At 38.8% G+C, this 15,871-nt stretch overlaps 1 protein-coding gene across 5 annotated transcripts in view; it reads left to right on the top strand.

Moving 5' to 3' along the window:
• The window catches only part of GAK (cyclin G associated kinase), a 79,775-nt gene that overhangs the window by 26,380 nt on the left and 37,524 nt on the right, over positions 1–15,871 (top strand). For all 5 annotated transcript variants that reach the window (XM_075136521.1, XM_075136520.1, XM_075136518.1 and 2 more), the window contains 6 exons: positions 1,499–1,634; positions 2,392–2,504; positions 3,038–3,149; positions 5,352–5,475; positions 12,780–12,829; positions 12,927–13,075. In XM_075136521.1, the coding sequence (XP_074992622.1) occupies positions 1,499–1,634; positions 2,392–2,504; positions 3,038–3,149; positions 5,352–5,475; positions 12,780–12,829; positions 12,927–13,075 (684 nt within the window). The remainder of the gene's footprint in view (positions 1–1,498; positions 1,635–2,391; positions 2,505–3,037; positions 3,150–5,351; positions 5,476–12,779; positions 12,830–12,926; positions 13,076–15,871) is intronic.

Genomic DNA, 15,871 nt, shown 5'->3' with positions numbered 1-15,871 from the left:
GGGCTAGTGCCAGGAGCTCAGTCCCAGGGTACCCGGTAAAAAAGGGCACAGAGCTCCCTTTGCCTATGGCTTTGGGGAGCTTCCAGCTCCCTGTAAGACTACCATGGTGTAGGGGTTGGTGCTATCTTATCTGTCCTGTAGACTGTTGGCAACTCTCCAGCTCAGTGGCAGAGGAGGAAGAAGACGGGAGTGTGCTGTGGTCTGGTTGTTTCCCTGTCTGGATGTCCAACTATAGTACAAAGCGGCCACCCTCCATGACCATTGGAGCCCCTGCTTCTGTGCCCTCCCCTCCTTGCCCTTGCTCACCTGGCTGCTCATCTGCCAGCCTGGACTGGCACAGCCATCCTGGGCTGGTGGTGTCACCAATGTTCTACCTGCTGTGACACCACCATGACATCTGTGTACTGTTCGCTGGGTAAAAAAATGGCTGGATGGCTGGGCCCAAGGAGTTGTGGTGAATGAACTTAAGTCCAGTTAGCAGCTGTTCACAGGTGGTATTCCCAGGGCTCAGTATTGGGGCCAGTTCTGTTCAATATCTTTATCAATGATCTGGACGAGGGGATTGAGAGCACCCTCAGTAAGTTTGCAGACGACACCAAGTTGGGCGGAAGTGTTGATCTGCTTAAGGGTAGGAAGGCTCTCCAGAGAGATCTGGACAGGCTGGATCGATGGGCTTGAGGCCAATTGTATGAGGTTCAACACAACTAAGTGTCAGGTCCTGCACTTGGGTCACAACAACCCCATGCAATGCCGCTTGGGGAAGAGTGGCTGGAAAGCTGCCTGGCGGAAAAGCACTTGGGGGTGTTGGTCAACAGCCAGCTGAATATGAGCTGGCAGTGTGCCCAGGTGGCCAAGAAGGCCCATAACATCCTGGCTTGTGTCAGAAATAGTGTGGTCAGCAGGACTTGGGAAGTGATTGTCCCTTTGTACTTGACACTGGCGAGGCTGTACCTTGAATACTGTGTTCAGTTTTGGGCCCCTCACTACAAGAAAGACATTGAGGTGCTGGAGCATGTCCAAAGAAGGGCAACGAAGCTGGTGAAGGGTCTAGAGCACAAGTCTTATGAGGAGCAGCTGAGGGAACTGGGATTGTTTAGCCTGGAGAAAAGGAGGAGGCTGAGGGGAGACCTTATTGCTCTGAGCAACTACCTGAAAGGAGGTTGTAGCGAGGTGGGTGTTGGTCTCTTCTCCCAAGTAGCAAGTGGTAGGACAAGAGGAAATGGCCTCAAGTTGTGGCAGGGGAGGTTTAGATTGGATATTAGGAAAAATTTCTTCACTGAAAGGGTAGTGAAGCACTGGAACAGGCTGCCCAGGGAAGTGGTTGACTCACTATCCCTGGAGGTATTTAAAAGACGTGTAGACATGTCACTTAGGGACATGGTTCAGTGGTGGACTTGGCAGCGTTAGGTTAACGGTTGAACTCAATGATCTTAAGGGTCTTTCCGGCCTAAATGATTCCATGATTCTATGAAATATTTCTGCCTTTATCTTTGTGTAGGCTCTGGGCTGTATCCTGTACTTGCTGTGCTTTAGGCAACATCCATTTGAAGATGGAGCTAAACTTCGCATAGTCAATGGGAAATACGTCATCCCACAAAATGACACGCGCTATTCTGTGTTTCATGATCTCATTCGTAAGTTTGCAATGTTACTTAATAATTCCTTCATTATTTATGGTTGTAACGTAGTAACACGCAGCACCAGATGTGAGTAAGAAGAAGGAGGGGTGGAAAAGAGAACTTCAAATGACTGTGATGAATAGTTGAAAGTGAACAGAGGGGCTTTTAAAACTCCTTTAAAGAATGTCTTCATGGATACATCTTATTATTGACAGTGTTGTATTACTGATAGTTAAATGTTTTTGACATGTGATGGTGAAAAAGGTTAACTGCAACAACTTCTTGTTTTATGAAAAAATTTAATCCATTATCAAAAAACTTGGAAATTTTAAATGAAACTTTTTTTTTAGTGCTGTTGCCTGTCTTATTTAGGATCTGAATTAGTCCATAGGAACAACTAGTGTTTTGATTTGGTTTCTTTGAATTTGCTTTAGAAATTCTATTTTCTTTAAATTTCAAATAGATTACTGGAAACTGTAATTCCAGTGCCAGCAACATATCTCCAGCTCCAACACTACTAGATATAAAGTTACTTCTGAGGTTATTCGTTAACTGATCCTAAAGTATATTCTTTGAAATATTCTTAACTCTAAATGGTGTTTTTTCATGGATACTTGTTATGACAATGATATTTGGGTATGGATTTAGCGGTTGCTCCACTCTGTTCACGTGTTTGATTATTGCACTGGAGTGCACTGAAGAAACTATTAATCTCTGCTGGGAGAAAAGCTCTGAAGGGTATCTGTTACATTGTCTGAATCTCCTTTTTTAGGCTCCACTTTGAAGGTGAACCCAGAGGAGAGATTGTCAATCACTGAACTTGTTAATCAACTGCAGGAGATTGCAGCAGCTAGGAATGTGAATCCTAAATCCCCCATCACAGAGGTAAAGATGACTTATAAGGAGTATTATTGATCAGGTCTCCTTTCTCTCCTCTCTTATCTAGTGAGTGTGAGTTTAGTAACAGGTCCTGTTCCTTAGTCTGTTGAAAATTTCACACTATCTTGTTTTGAAATGCAGTTGAATTGATCTGTTTCACTTGTAGAATCTTTGAAAAGATGCCTTTTAAAGCACAGAGCTTGCATGACATTAAAGGAAACTAGTTGTAGTTCTTACTGCTTGTTGAAAAACTTCTCATGATCTTGGGTCATTCTTTAGTTCGCAAATTGGCATGCTGCATTTAATCATAATTAACTTGTACAGAAAAATCTAGTTTTTCTTGAAACCCACTTAAGGTGTCTTCTGTTCAGTGCTTAACTTGCACAATACTGCAAGTGAACCAACTAGTGTATCTTAACTTACCGGCTTTCTCCTGACGTTCAGCTTGCTTGTTCTCACCAAGTAAAAGTAATTTACAAAGCATAGCGAGTTGGCTAAATTGGCAGGAAAATACTAATAGTGAGTATTAATCTCCTCAGCTCCTGGAACAAAACGGAGGCTATGGAAACAATGCTCAGCCTCGGACATCTGTGACCTCCATTTCACAGAGCTCCAAGCCTGCAGGACAGCTCAACAATATGTACAATGCAGGTAAGTGCAGAAAGAGACATCATCTTAGTGTAAAACCAGTTGTGTGTCTTCTATGTGAAAAAAAATCATTTGATGGTTTTAGATGTTTTGCACAAGTACTAGCTATTTTGCATTTATATCACTGTTTCTAACCTTATTTTATTTTTCGCAGGGTTTGGTGATATGTTGATACATGCAAATGTGAATTTCTCAAGTTCATTGCTGGGCGAGATAAAATTGTTTCCTGTGTAAAATAATTGAAACTGAAATGCATTATTGCCCTGTAGAGGCGGGAGAGTTGAAATAAGTGAACTAAAACTTGATGAAAGTGGCGCATACAATAAGCGATGATGTTCTCAAGAACAAGAGCTGTAGAGAAAGTAATCTTCATATTACGGCAAATGAATAAAAATGGCTTATTTTAAACCCCAAACTTTCCGATTCCATGAGGCAATGATATTGGAGAGCGTCTTGTGTAAAGAGCAGAATTTAAGAGGAGTTTAAATTTAAACTGTTAAAAATCTTCTCAGAAGTGCTGTATTTTAACTGAACCTTGTTATTTTGTGGCAGAAGTTACTGAAATTAGTACATATCCTGAGTTTGTGCACAATATTGGATCTTTGGTATAAGAAAGTGACAGTTGTCTTTGCTTTCAAAGAAGAACTGCTTAACATCAGATATGTTACAACTTAAAAAGATAGCAGCCATTCTGTGGCTTTTTGTTTAGCTTTATGCTAAAATGGGTTTGTTGGTGTCTACCTATTGAGGTGGTCAATAAAGAAACACTGAAGCAATTGCAGGGGTTTTGACTATGACCACAGAAGTTCATTAATGTTAAGGAGTCACTGACCTGACATGTATTTATTTTAGCCTGTGAAAAGCCTGTATGAGGAAGAAATACTTCTGTAAGCATCTGGGGTCCCTCTCTCCTCCCCAAAAAGACTTTTGGCCCTCCCTGATAGTTTGAAGCGCATCTGGCAGTGATCATAGTCTAAAGCTATTTAGTTTCGTCAGTTCCAAAAGACTCATGTCTGACAGCCTCAAAGGGAAAAAGCAGCAGCCTAAACTCAGTTTATTGGCTATTCAGTCAGTACTTTCAGAAATAGCCATTAGGCCCAGCTAATTATGGGAGAATTGGGCAGGGAGGACTTCAGGAGATGGTTGCATCATAGGATATCAATGGTGAGGAGAAGGAGTTGTAGTACCATCTGAGAAAAAAACAGTAGTTGGACTAGTGGTACTAAATTGAGTAAACCAAAACACGTCTCCAAAATCACACAGTTAAAAGCTGATATACCCGTTCTGTAAAAATAGATATTCCAGAGTTCATTCAGTTGAAAATACTTGCACTTAATATAGTAAAGAAAATGAGAAGCTTGATCGGCTTATTTGCATCTAATTTCTTATTAAAAGACAATTTCTGCACCCATCTTATCATATATCATATGTGAATATGGAACATTTCAATTAATGTAGAAGATATCAAGGGAATATTTCATACTGTATTTAATTTTCCTTTCAGCTTGATATTTCCTGCTTGATATTACTTATGCTGAATTGCGAATGAGACAAAGGGTATTAATGTTCCAGAGAAACTTTTAAAATTGGGTAATACTTATTGCAGTAATGTTATCTGTATATCAGTTTCTGTGGAAGAAGCCAGCTTCCTAATAGGGTTATAATCAAAATGCTCTCTGGCCATCTGTTTTGTGCAAGAATGAGTACTGTTTGTTGTATACAATTGTATTAATAGGGATGTTTTGCTGGGATGCTGTGCTAGCTGGGATGTTGGCTTAAAAAATAACTTAATTGTGCCAGCTGTTTTTGAAGCCCTACATTAAAATGTCTCTATGGGGGGTGCTTAAGTAGATTTGCTAATGATGAGCTGCACTTTAAGAGACTGATACTAAAAAAAGACAGTATTTCGCTGCACTGACAATGTGAAATAAATGCTTTGCTTTCAGAAATTTTTTACCTTGTTTTCTCTTAAATGCAAACAGTCAATTAAACAATATGTTAAATAGTTTGCTAGTACTTTCTGACTGCAGGAAGTACTGGTTTTTGCATAGGTCATAGTTAAGGAGACCTGTAGAACTGTGAGCCTTACAGCAAGGCGTAGCTTGTATGTGCATTCACTTCCAGCTTTGTAGGCAACTTGCTTTAGTATGGAGCCCATTCCAGGATATGATTTAAAGTACAATTATTTTTATTCGACTACTCTAGGCCTGACCGTTGCGGAGTGTGACCAGACTTATGGAGGGTTCTTTGATATTCTGAGGGGTGGAACAGAGCGATTTTTCACTAATATTAAGGATACATCTTCTAAAGTTATCCAGTCTGTGGCCAAGTGAGTAAAAAAAAAAAAAAAAAATTAAAATTGTGCTGGTAAGAATTCTAAATGAAGGGTCAGGAGCTTACTCCAGAAATGATCAAATTCAGCATACTTTTCCAAGTATGAACTCTAATAGCTGGTAGCTAGCCCTGAGATTTTATGAATTATATTAATACAAAAGTTACCTTAGCAATCATATACTAGAAATGAGAATGTTGGGGGGAAAAGCCTGTCCATAAGTACTACTTTCCCTGCTGTATTTTAGATACTGAAAGCTTGGGAGAGATGAGCAGGTGAGGGCTGGAGCAGGGCGGAGAATTGTGGAATAGGACTATTGTGGTTCAGAGTGAATGAATTGAATTAGTGCATAGGGCCTCCATGAATAAGAGAGGAGGAAAAAAAAAGTGGTGAAAGGCACAAATAAAGAGAATGGAAGTGAGAAGAAAAACTGCAGGGAAATAGTGTATGAGCAATTCGGTCCAGTTTAGTTTTCAGGTGGAATCCTATGCCCTCAAGGCAAAGTGAGAGGATCTGCACTGTTTGTCTCCTTTGCCCTGCATTACATCGAAGAACCTCTCCGTTCTGATGTATGTGTTTGCAGATACCTAGTGTGTGATTATTTTTTTCTAATCAGATTTTTAGTCCCATTCCAAATGTTTCTAGTACCTCTATATGATCAATATTAATCTTTGATTCATACATTTTTAACTCATAGTGAAATTTCATGCAGTGTAAAAGTTTTTTCTTAATTCTAGGAAGAGCAGGTAAGTCACTACTGAATACCATGACTGAACTAGAGCCTCCTGAGGAATACTGAACCTTGTCCCTCACTGTAGAGTTTGTGGCCCTTTAATTGGGATGCTGCACTATGGCTTGTGAAGTCTATTGCTTGCAACATGTTCTTCTGTCACTGAGTATAATTTATGTGTAGTGCTGCTCTAAAATGTTTGTAATGATTAGATAGATTTGTAGATCTTGCACCTCTGTAACCACTTCAAGTGCATTTTTAGCTGTTTGCTTTTACACTTAGTCTGTTTAAAATCCCTATGTGTGGCTTAGAAAGGCCAGGTCCTCTGTTTTTTAAAGGTCGCAAAAGCTATGCAGCTTTGGTCCTTAAGCTTTCTACAGAAGCAATTGGCACAGTAGCATCAAACTTTTCACCCTGGGGAAACCACACTGACCCAAGAGAAGACAGGGACGTGTACAAGGGGAATGAACTGTTGCATGATGAAAAGTGGTGGCTTGTTAGCAGCTTAGCAGAACTGTAGGAATTCCATGTACGAAGTAACATGATGAGCTACAAATTTGAAGCAACTGCTCTTCATTTTGTTTCTTTGGTATATGCTGTCTTGCAGGCCTCTGTTCGTTATCTCCTTGTACCTGCTACCTTCTGTGGAACTGATCTTTCTCTCCCCTCCTCTTCAGTCCTACTTCTGTTCCTTTTGTGGTATCTTGTTAAATGAAATTTACTGTGTGGTAAAACATGGAAATGTTCTGCAGATTCCTTGTCTTTGACAGCTCTACTATTTATAAACTTGAAGGTACTTAATTCCTTGTCTTAAATTCTGCCAGTTTTGCTTAGGTTTGATTCGCAGCAGAAAAATTATCTGTCTTCCTTTATGACAGATAACACTTAAATTCTTCTCCACCTTTGACAAAGTTATAAGCCCTGCTTTCCCATGCCTGTGTTCCTGCATTAGCTCTTACTCTATACTATATTTTTGATTGTACACTTCATGTAACTGAAGTACTCCTGCACTTCACTTTCTTGTGCTCTTGTCTCCACATGACTTTCTAAATTGTTGTGCCTCCATCAGTCAGTTGTTTGAAGAATTTTCTTCTTATTGCTCTTTCAAGCACTTTCTTCCTTAAAGGCCACTTGAAGTTTAATTACTTTTTTGAATTTCATCTTGTGCCCTTTTCCCCTTTCCTAGTGGTGGATTAGGACAGTCTAAAATTGACTTTTTAATATAGCATGGCTTATGCTGTGCCTGTACCTTATTTTTATCTCTTACCTAACAGGTGTGGCTTTTTGCTTTGGTTCCATAATAACTGTAGTGTGCAAAGTAGTAACTGTACGTCCAACCACATCTGCAGAGCTCATCTGGCAGCTTCTGAAGTGTAGGACAATGAGTACTTCCTGTCTGAAAAGATGCTGTTCAGTTCACATGCTCTTCTCTACAATTGTTTGTTTAGGTTATGGTGACTGCCCAAAATAAGTCTTTCATCTATCTTATTCTTAGAGTTACTATGCTACATCGGAATTGTTAGTGTTCTCTGGCTGAACTATACGCTTGGCACTTGTAGTTAGAATCCCTTTTTTGCCAAAAATGGCTAAGTAGATTGAGATGGAACTTGAGGCTCTCGAGTCTTGCACAGAGCCCCATGGCAGGATCATTTATGCCTTAAATTTGTGTGAGACATAAGGAACTGTTGGAATCCCCTAAACTGCTTCAAACATTATCTGGCACAACTTTGTGGTAGCGTTTAAGCTCTGTCAGGAACGCGAGTGCTGTTGGAGACATTTTAGTGCATGTCTTGTGGAACTTAGTAAATACTAGTCAAAGAAAAGCTCTTTACTTTTACATCTTATTTGTATTAGTTGCAGAAAGTCACATGTGGATATTTACTAGAATTGAGTCGCTTGTGAATGTAATTGTTTGACCTGGTTTTGGTTTGCAGCTCTTAAAGGGTGGGAATATTGTAATATCTGAATTAGATCAATGAGCCCCAGGCCTTTTCCGGCTAATGGATACAGCACTTCCATCGGCTGTGATGGATTGGCAGAGGATCATTAGACAGTGTATGTTAAGTTCCAAGCTTCATCATAAGGAGAATCAGTCCCTCACAGATGTTTTGGACTAGGCTGATTGAATAAGGGTTTATATTTAGGTGACTTGAGCATATCACCTCTGTTGACAGACCTGTCAGAGACTGTCAGATTTTTGCTTAAGCTCTGCACTAACATAAACAAATCTTGGTTTTGTGGAGGACCCTCTGTTTTCATACAACTACCTTTGTGTTTTCTTGTGTTATCTAAGTAAATTTGCTCATTGGGTTGGGGAGTGAAAGAAAAGGAGGGAATGCACCAAGTACATAATTATGCTAGTCAGAACCAGTTACTTCAATACTTATTTTCCAGGTAATATTTAATCAATACTGAAAGAGAAGCTCCTTCCACTTGTAATTTGCCAATATTCTTTAGAGGCCCTTAGAGCTGTAATTTTCATTCCTTGATAAGTCTGTGATGTGTATTTTGAGTCTTGACTGTGTTTAACAGTTCACTGAAACAGCAAAACATGAATTAACGTGAGCAATACTTAATGTTATGCAGGACCTAAGGTAGTCTCAGGTTCTTTAGCATTTAACATTCTTAGCATTTAACATTCACTGTGCTGCTGAGAGTCCCACCACTGGGCTTGTGCATTCTTAAACTATTTATGCTTTAACCAAGCTGAAGTGTTAATTCTTTGTTTGCATCTACTATAGGACATATCTGTTTCTGTCATGGTCATTCTCTGCCTTTACAAACTTGTGTTTGGCTACAGCCGATACCATCAGGGATGTGAGAATACCTCTTCTACTGTGGCATCCTTGACTGCCTTTCCAAAACTCTTCAACCAACATGAGAAGCAGACATTCTGGACAAACTAAAATGTCTCTTCCTTGTCGTGCATTTTCCTCACCACACTTAAGCACTCCTCGTGTTGGAGTCTGTCATCTCATTAGGTAGGCTCTCTCCTTCGTACTTATCATTGCTTTTCTGAATTGTGGAGTTACTTCCTTTATCTGCCAACAGACTTTTTTCTCACTAAATCCAAACTACAGTGGAAGAGTTAGTGTTTTGTAGGTGCTACAAAAAAGTTAATTGTTTCTTCTCTCCCATAGCTGCCTTTATCTTAATTCAAATTTTGGTCTCTTGTTTATCCTAATAAGTGATAAAGTCTGAAAACTAAACACATGTCACAGGCTACTAGGAATAGGAGAGTGAATGAGGGGCATCTGGATTGTCCCCCAGGCCACCTTACTTGCAGGTGTCGCAGTCTCCATTGCAGATTCAGGTCAGGCAGAAGCAGTTTATAGCTATATGAGAGAGAACACAGACCAACTCTCTTCAGCCCTCTATTGATACAAACTGACCTAAAAGAAAGTATTAGGATGTATACGCACTTAGAGCAGATATGCACTGCTCTGTGAAGGGGCCTGATGTGGCAGAGCAGTGTCTGCATAGAAGGGAACTTTGTTCCAGCAGATGTCCAGTGGGCCTGATAACTCAGTCTGCAGCTGTGTGGCCTGAACATACCTCTGTTCAGCTTGTCCATCTCTCGCTTGTGACACTGCTGTGCGCTTGACCAGCTTTTATGCTTATTGAGGTCTGCATCCACAAAGGTTTACAGATGCCCTGCCAAAAACCATATATAAGTGTTTTACATATCCAATCTTCACTGGTGTTGAAAGCAGCATCCAAAACTTATGATTAATCTTGTTTTGCGTTGTCAGAACAGTCTCTTTCACTGAAGAGATTATGATCTAGTAATTTAGGGAACAATTAGCTGCCTTTTATTGCTAGCTTTCTTTGCCTCTAAGGTAATTTTGTTTCTGGTTGGATACTGCATTAATGTTTTATTTGGATCTTTGTGTTGCACTAGGCAGTTGAATGATTCATTCAGTTTTATGAAGCAAAACCAAGTGGAACAGATCGATGTGAATTTCAGTGCTGCATTTCTTCCTGGCTTTTAAAAAATAAACTGAAAAAATGGTGGTGCTTATCTACTCTTGTGAGTGTAGAGATGTCTGGAGGAAGATTGCTTAGTGTTAGAGCATTATTTAACTGAAGATAATCGTTTGCATGCTCACATTGTAGCTGTGCTGGTTAGTCTGTCATTCTTTATTCTTTCCCATCTTCAGCTGGTAGTAACACAAGGTAACTATGCTGTTGTAGAATTTTGTGCTGTATGCTAACTAGTTTTTTCCAATTAATTTAATTGTTTTTAACTTAATTTGCTGGAATGATCTTTTGTTTAATATTAATTATGGTCTTTAAGTGCAGTTGTACTCTGGCAAGATTGATAACACCAACTATTTACACAGTGAAAAATTTTTACCATCTAAATAAAACTCTTGATTTTGTTTAGGTATTTATTCTGCAAAATGAGAATTCATATCTTATTTGCTGCTTTTCCCACTAGACTTCTCACTAAAAAGCCTTGAAGTAGCCTGGTATCATCAGAAAAGTGACTAAATATTGGTGTTACAACATACTTTCCTGTTTAGCTTAATCAGAGCCTTAAAAAGCACACTGAGTTTTCCGTATGGATCACAACCCTCTGTGCAGTCTCTTGATTTGTTTGCATGTTCTTCTACTCTTATCACCTGCCAGCAACATTGCTAGGTAAATGAAATCTCTGCTGTTAACAACATGAAAGAAAAGACCTTATTCCTGATGTTTAGTTACAGGGTTATATCTTGAAATGTGTAGGAATGCTTACCAGTGTGAAGAATATGCGTTTTTTCACCTTCCTGCCATTTAAAGCGATCTCAGTTACCAGTCTGACATGAAACACTCCACTAAAAACAGAGTACCTTGTGTTCAAGTCTTAAGTCTTACTACTGAAATAGCTCTGAAATCTTCAGAATAAAGTTCAAGGAATAGTAATACAAGGACAAGGTCACATGTTTTAGGAGACTTCTGTTGATTTTGCAGTTTCGCAGCTACATTTTAATTAAGACAGCACAAACATTCTGAAGCTTTTTCAGTTGTAACAGGCATACAGATTTTTTCCTGCAAAATTGCAAGCTTGAGTTGGCTGGGCTCTGTTGTTGACATACCAAGCTGCACTTCTTCAGCAATGTGTATGGTGAGATCCATGCTCCTAATAATGTTGCATTTTAATTTAGACAAATGTAAAAAAGCTGAGTTGAGTGGTGTTGCTATAAGAAGTGAATATCTGAAAGTGTTCCCAAAGGAATGGGTGTGAGGACTATTGTTTTTTTGCTCTTAATAGTTCTGTGCTTCCGTTTCAAACTTCCCTGTGGTGATTTCAATTTCTCTTGAAATTGAGTCTTTGGGTCATTGTAATTGATAGGACACTGATTATGCCCTTCCACATAAATACTGTTTAATGTCCTTGCTTTCAGAACAGTTATTCTTGCCTTATCTAAAATCCTCCTCCCAATCCTTGTAAATTCAATAATCTTTTAATCAATCCCTCCAGCCTCCTTCATGTTTATTGGCAAGCAGTAAGGAATCAAAGTATAATGTGTTCTCTTGATGTTTTAAAATTTGAGTGCAATATCCTAGGTCTGCTCTTTCAAACAGTGTCTTGAAATTTTATAGTGGTAGAAAAGCATTGCTTTGATAGTGCTTCTTCATTTCTTAAACATGCAACGTAGTGTTGTGATGACATTTTGATATTCTGGAGATAATATGCTACTGACTTAAGTTCGGGATGTCTAAACTAAATTCTGTAGGTGAGCTTTGTTCTTATTTTGCCAACCAGGAGTGCAGACCTATGTGATTACACTCAAGGGTGTTGGCCTGTGCTGAGACTCTTCAATCTTTTTCTCAAGTTTTTTTGTCCTGCTACATAGCAGATACCCTAGAAACAAAAAAATAATGGTGGTCTTAAAATAGTAAATCATTGTCATAATGTGGGTGATTAGGTAGAGATGAAGGGAATGGACCTAAATACAAAAAAAAATCACTAGGAGATTATTTTTCAAAAAGGCTGCTCTTTAAAACTGTGCACAACTATATGAGAAAGAGATAAGTAATCATTAATGCCTTGCTCACTATGGGGGTTTTGGAAGTGAATTTTTGGAGGAATGATTTAAAGGAGGAAAGAGATTCAGGTACCCTCTATTCATATGGAATTCAGAAATTGGGCAGCATGGCCATCTGGGCCAGATAGTAACACGCCAGAGTTACGTAATTTAAAATGTAATGTCTCAACAAATGTTCTTTGTTTTAAGCATTATGATGTCCTCCATTAAAGATGTTAATGCATCCTCATTAGACTTTCAAACTGATACCTACAATGAACATTTATCAGTAAGAGCAGGGGCTAGAGGAATGAGTTAAACATTGAAGATATCTGTACAAAATCCCCAGAGATGGTTTTGTTGCAACTGGTGTAAATGAGTAACTGTTCAAATACAATGTCTATTTTGAAAACCTTAAAGTGTGAGGTAAAAAGTCTCAAATGGAAGAAATGAAATGCTATTCATGGTGGTGGGTGTAGCCTGAGAGACCGGGGTTTTAGACTTACGGCTTGAATGGTTCTATTTCCCAGTATTAACTCCAATGTGTTCTGTTTCAGTTATGCAAAAGGAGACTTGGATATATCATACATCACTTCCAGAATTGCTGGTATGATAGCTATGTCTGTCTTCAGAATAATTTCTGATTGTTCTTAATATATGAAAAAAGTGAATACTTCACCTGGTGTTTGTTGTTCTGTCTTCAGTGATGTCCTTTCCAGCTGAAGGTGTAGAATCTGCCATCAAAAATAACATAGAAGATGTGCGGTTATGTCTGGACTCCAAACATCCTGGCCACTATGCTGTATACAATCTTTCTCCAAGAACATACAGGTCTTCAAGATTCCATAATAGGGTGTGTATAGTTTTTGTGTATTTCTGTAAGTAGTCTTTCAACACAATGTCTTGATTATACCTTCAGCTTTTTATTGTGAAATATGTTAAAGTAAGCTAATAATCAAAAAGATCACAAAAGAATAAGTATAAACATGAGGTCAAAGAGTAACCTATATTCTGCTTGTCTTTGCTTTCAATCCAAACTTAACTGATTAAAGACTAATCTTTAATCTTACTGACTAAAGTCTGTTTCCTAGGCTGGTAATATCTTTGAAAATACGTACTGGTACCTTACATGTTTCAGATCTAAATGGAGAATACTTAACATAATTAAAAATCTTACTAAAATGTCAATCTTCCCTACATTTGGAGCTCTTCCTTTATCAAAGGTAGTACTCCTTTGGCGACTGATTTGCACAACCTGTTTACTGGACTTTCTCCTTGTCCCATACATACCATTTGACTCCCATATATCTCAGCCCTAGCTGATTGCTTGTTGCTACTGCCTAAAATATTGGTATAGCTTAGCTGAGCCTCCGTTAGGCTTTCTGGCTATTTCTCTGATACTGAAATGAAGACATTTGTCTAATTCAGTAACAAGGTAGTGAGGACAGCTTGTTATATGCTGAGATGCTGGACTTCAGTGTCTATTCCTAAATACAGCTCAACTGCCTTGTAAGTAGCTCAACAGTGGAGACTATTACTGTGTTGTGACTTGTCTAGCACTGGCCACATTAGACCTCACCTAAACAGTCTGTAGTGATCATGCCCCTTCCCCACAATACTGACTGCCCAGAGGAGAGCCTAGAAGCGTTACAGGAAACCTCTTTTGAGCCTTATGCTGCAGAGCCATCCTTAACATTATTTCAGTTATCCCAGTTCTCTTAAACTGTCAGGTTGAGGTATGTTTGATATAGTCTATCTAGTCCTTGTCACTTCCTTTTGTTTCCTTGTAAACTTGTAGACAAGACAAAGTATTGTCACACCTGAAAAAAAGGTTACTGCCTCTTTGGGTGGAGGCAATAAACTTCTTTATCTGCATCTGGTTCAGTATGAGGTTCAGGCCAAGGCTGTTCAATGTGGAAGGCAAAGCTTAATCATGCAGAAAACCTGCATGATTATTTGGAGCAGGTACCTCAAAGCAAAATCTTCAGCGCTGCTTTTTAGCACTAGGTTCATGGAAAGTCCACTGAGGCTGACAGTGAACTGACTTATTCCTGATCCTACAAAGTTATCAATCAATGTTTATGGTATGATAAATTTTGTGACTGGAAAATTGTTTCCCTGGGGATGGTTTTTTGGTTATGCAAGTCTGAGGTGCCTATACATTGATGTTCCTGACGTATTAGTACTGTGAATGGTAGTATAAGCACAGCTAAATCTACCAGTGATCTGAAACTCTTCTGGTCTACATCTATCTTTTTGACATTCAGTTTGTCTTATGATCTTTGTTTTGCTGGGAAGTAATAATAGATCATAACTTGTGAAAACATTGTAGGTTCCTGCCCACTTTATTGGCTGGGAGTATTTAGGAAGTTTCTACAAAACATTGTCTTCTGTTTAAAAACAAAAAAGGCAGCTGTTTTACTTGGAAAACAAACTCTTTAAATATATTGGGGAAATTTTCCTTGTCCATCTTTGAAATCCAGATGCACAATGAGCAATACTGACTGACTTAACTTCATTATTCAGTGCTGGGTGAGAGCAGGCACGTAGGAAGCTGAGGAAGCTTAGTTTTTCTTTAGTGCCCGCAAAAGGTGATTACGGCAAGCTTTGAACTTGATCAGAGAACAACTGCTGAAATTATTAATTCTGACACTTTGCTGAGTAGTGTTCATGGTATTATATATTCTTGCTTTCTTGCTGTATGCTATCTGTATGGAACTTACACAAATTTCTTTAACCTTGGTTAAAGTTAACAATAGTTTTGAAGTCTTCTCTGCTAGTTTTGAGTCCTGTTTAGGACTTAGGTGGCTCAAGGAGGTTGTGCACTCTCCATCATTCTGCTGATGATCAGAACATTTTGAGCTTAAAACATAGCCAAAGGAAAAGAAGGTGATGTTGTATGGTATACATCTTGTAACACAACTAATGTTTGAGCAGAAAGTAAACAGTAAATCAGAAAAAAAGGTCAGTTGTTCTTGCTTTTTTGAATACATCTGCTTTTCTAGATTGTGTTCTGGTTTGTAGCTGTCATGCTGCAATATGATTCTTTCGCTGTTATTGTAATATTTGAAATGTACTGAAGCCCTCACTGAATCCTGTGGTGAACAGGACTGCTTGCCTTAGCTTTTATTCATTCAGTGGTGACTTTGCATAAGCTTTCACTAACAAAAGAAAGTTCAATTTAAATCTCTCACAAAGAGACACGTTCTGAAACTGCCTTCTTTTTTAATTAAAATACTAGAAAACAGTGAAAAGCTGTAGGAGACTTTGTATTTCAGACTGTTTCTTTCAGTCTTTTTTTCCTGAGCTTGGCACAAAAACAATCTCACTAAGAATTTTTTGTGATACTCAGTTCAAGTAATTCATCTCAGAGTAACCCTTGAACTCTTTTATCTGGGTAAGAAAACATGTTGCTGATAGCAAAACTTGGTCTTCCATATTCAGTAATTGCGGTCCTGGCTAAAAAGAAATAGAAAAAGCTTGCTTTGTAAGTTGTTTCCTTGGTCCTGGCAGAACAGGGGTTGCAAGTGCTGAAGCATCAGGTTTCATATACTGCATTCTTACTGGACAGCTGATTTTAAGAATATAGACTCTCAGTAGTGAAGCTGATTGTTTGGTAGTGTTTTGTAGCACTAACTGCTGATGAAAT

This window comes from Calonectris borealis, chromosome Z, assembly GCF_964195595.1.
Source record: "Calonectris borealis chromosome Z, bCalBor7.hap1.2, whole genome shotgun sequence".
Taxonomy (NCBI): Eukaryota; Metazoa; Chordata; class Aves; order Procellariiformes; family Procellariidae; genus Calonectris; species Calonectris borealis.
The sequence above is the reverse complement of the archived record's forward strand: the minus strand, read 5'-3'. Positions and strand labels throughout refer to the sequence as shown.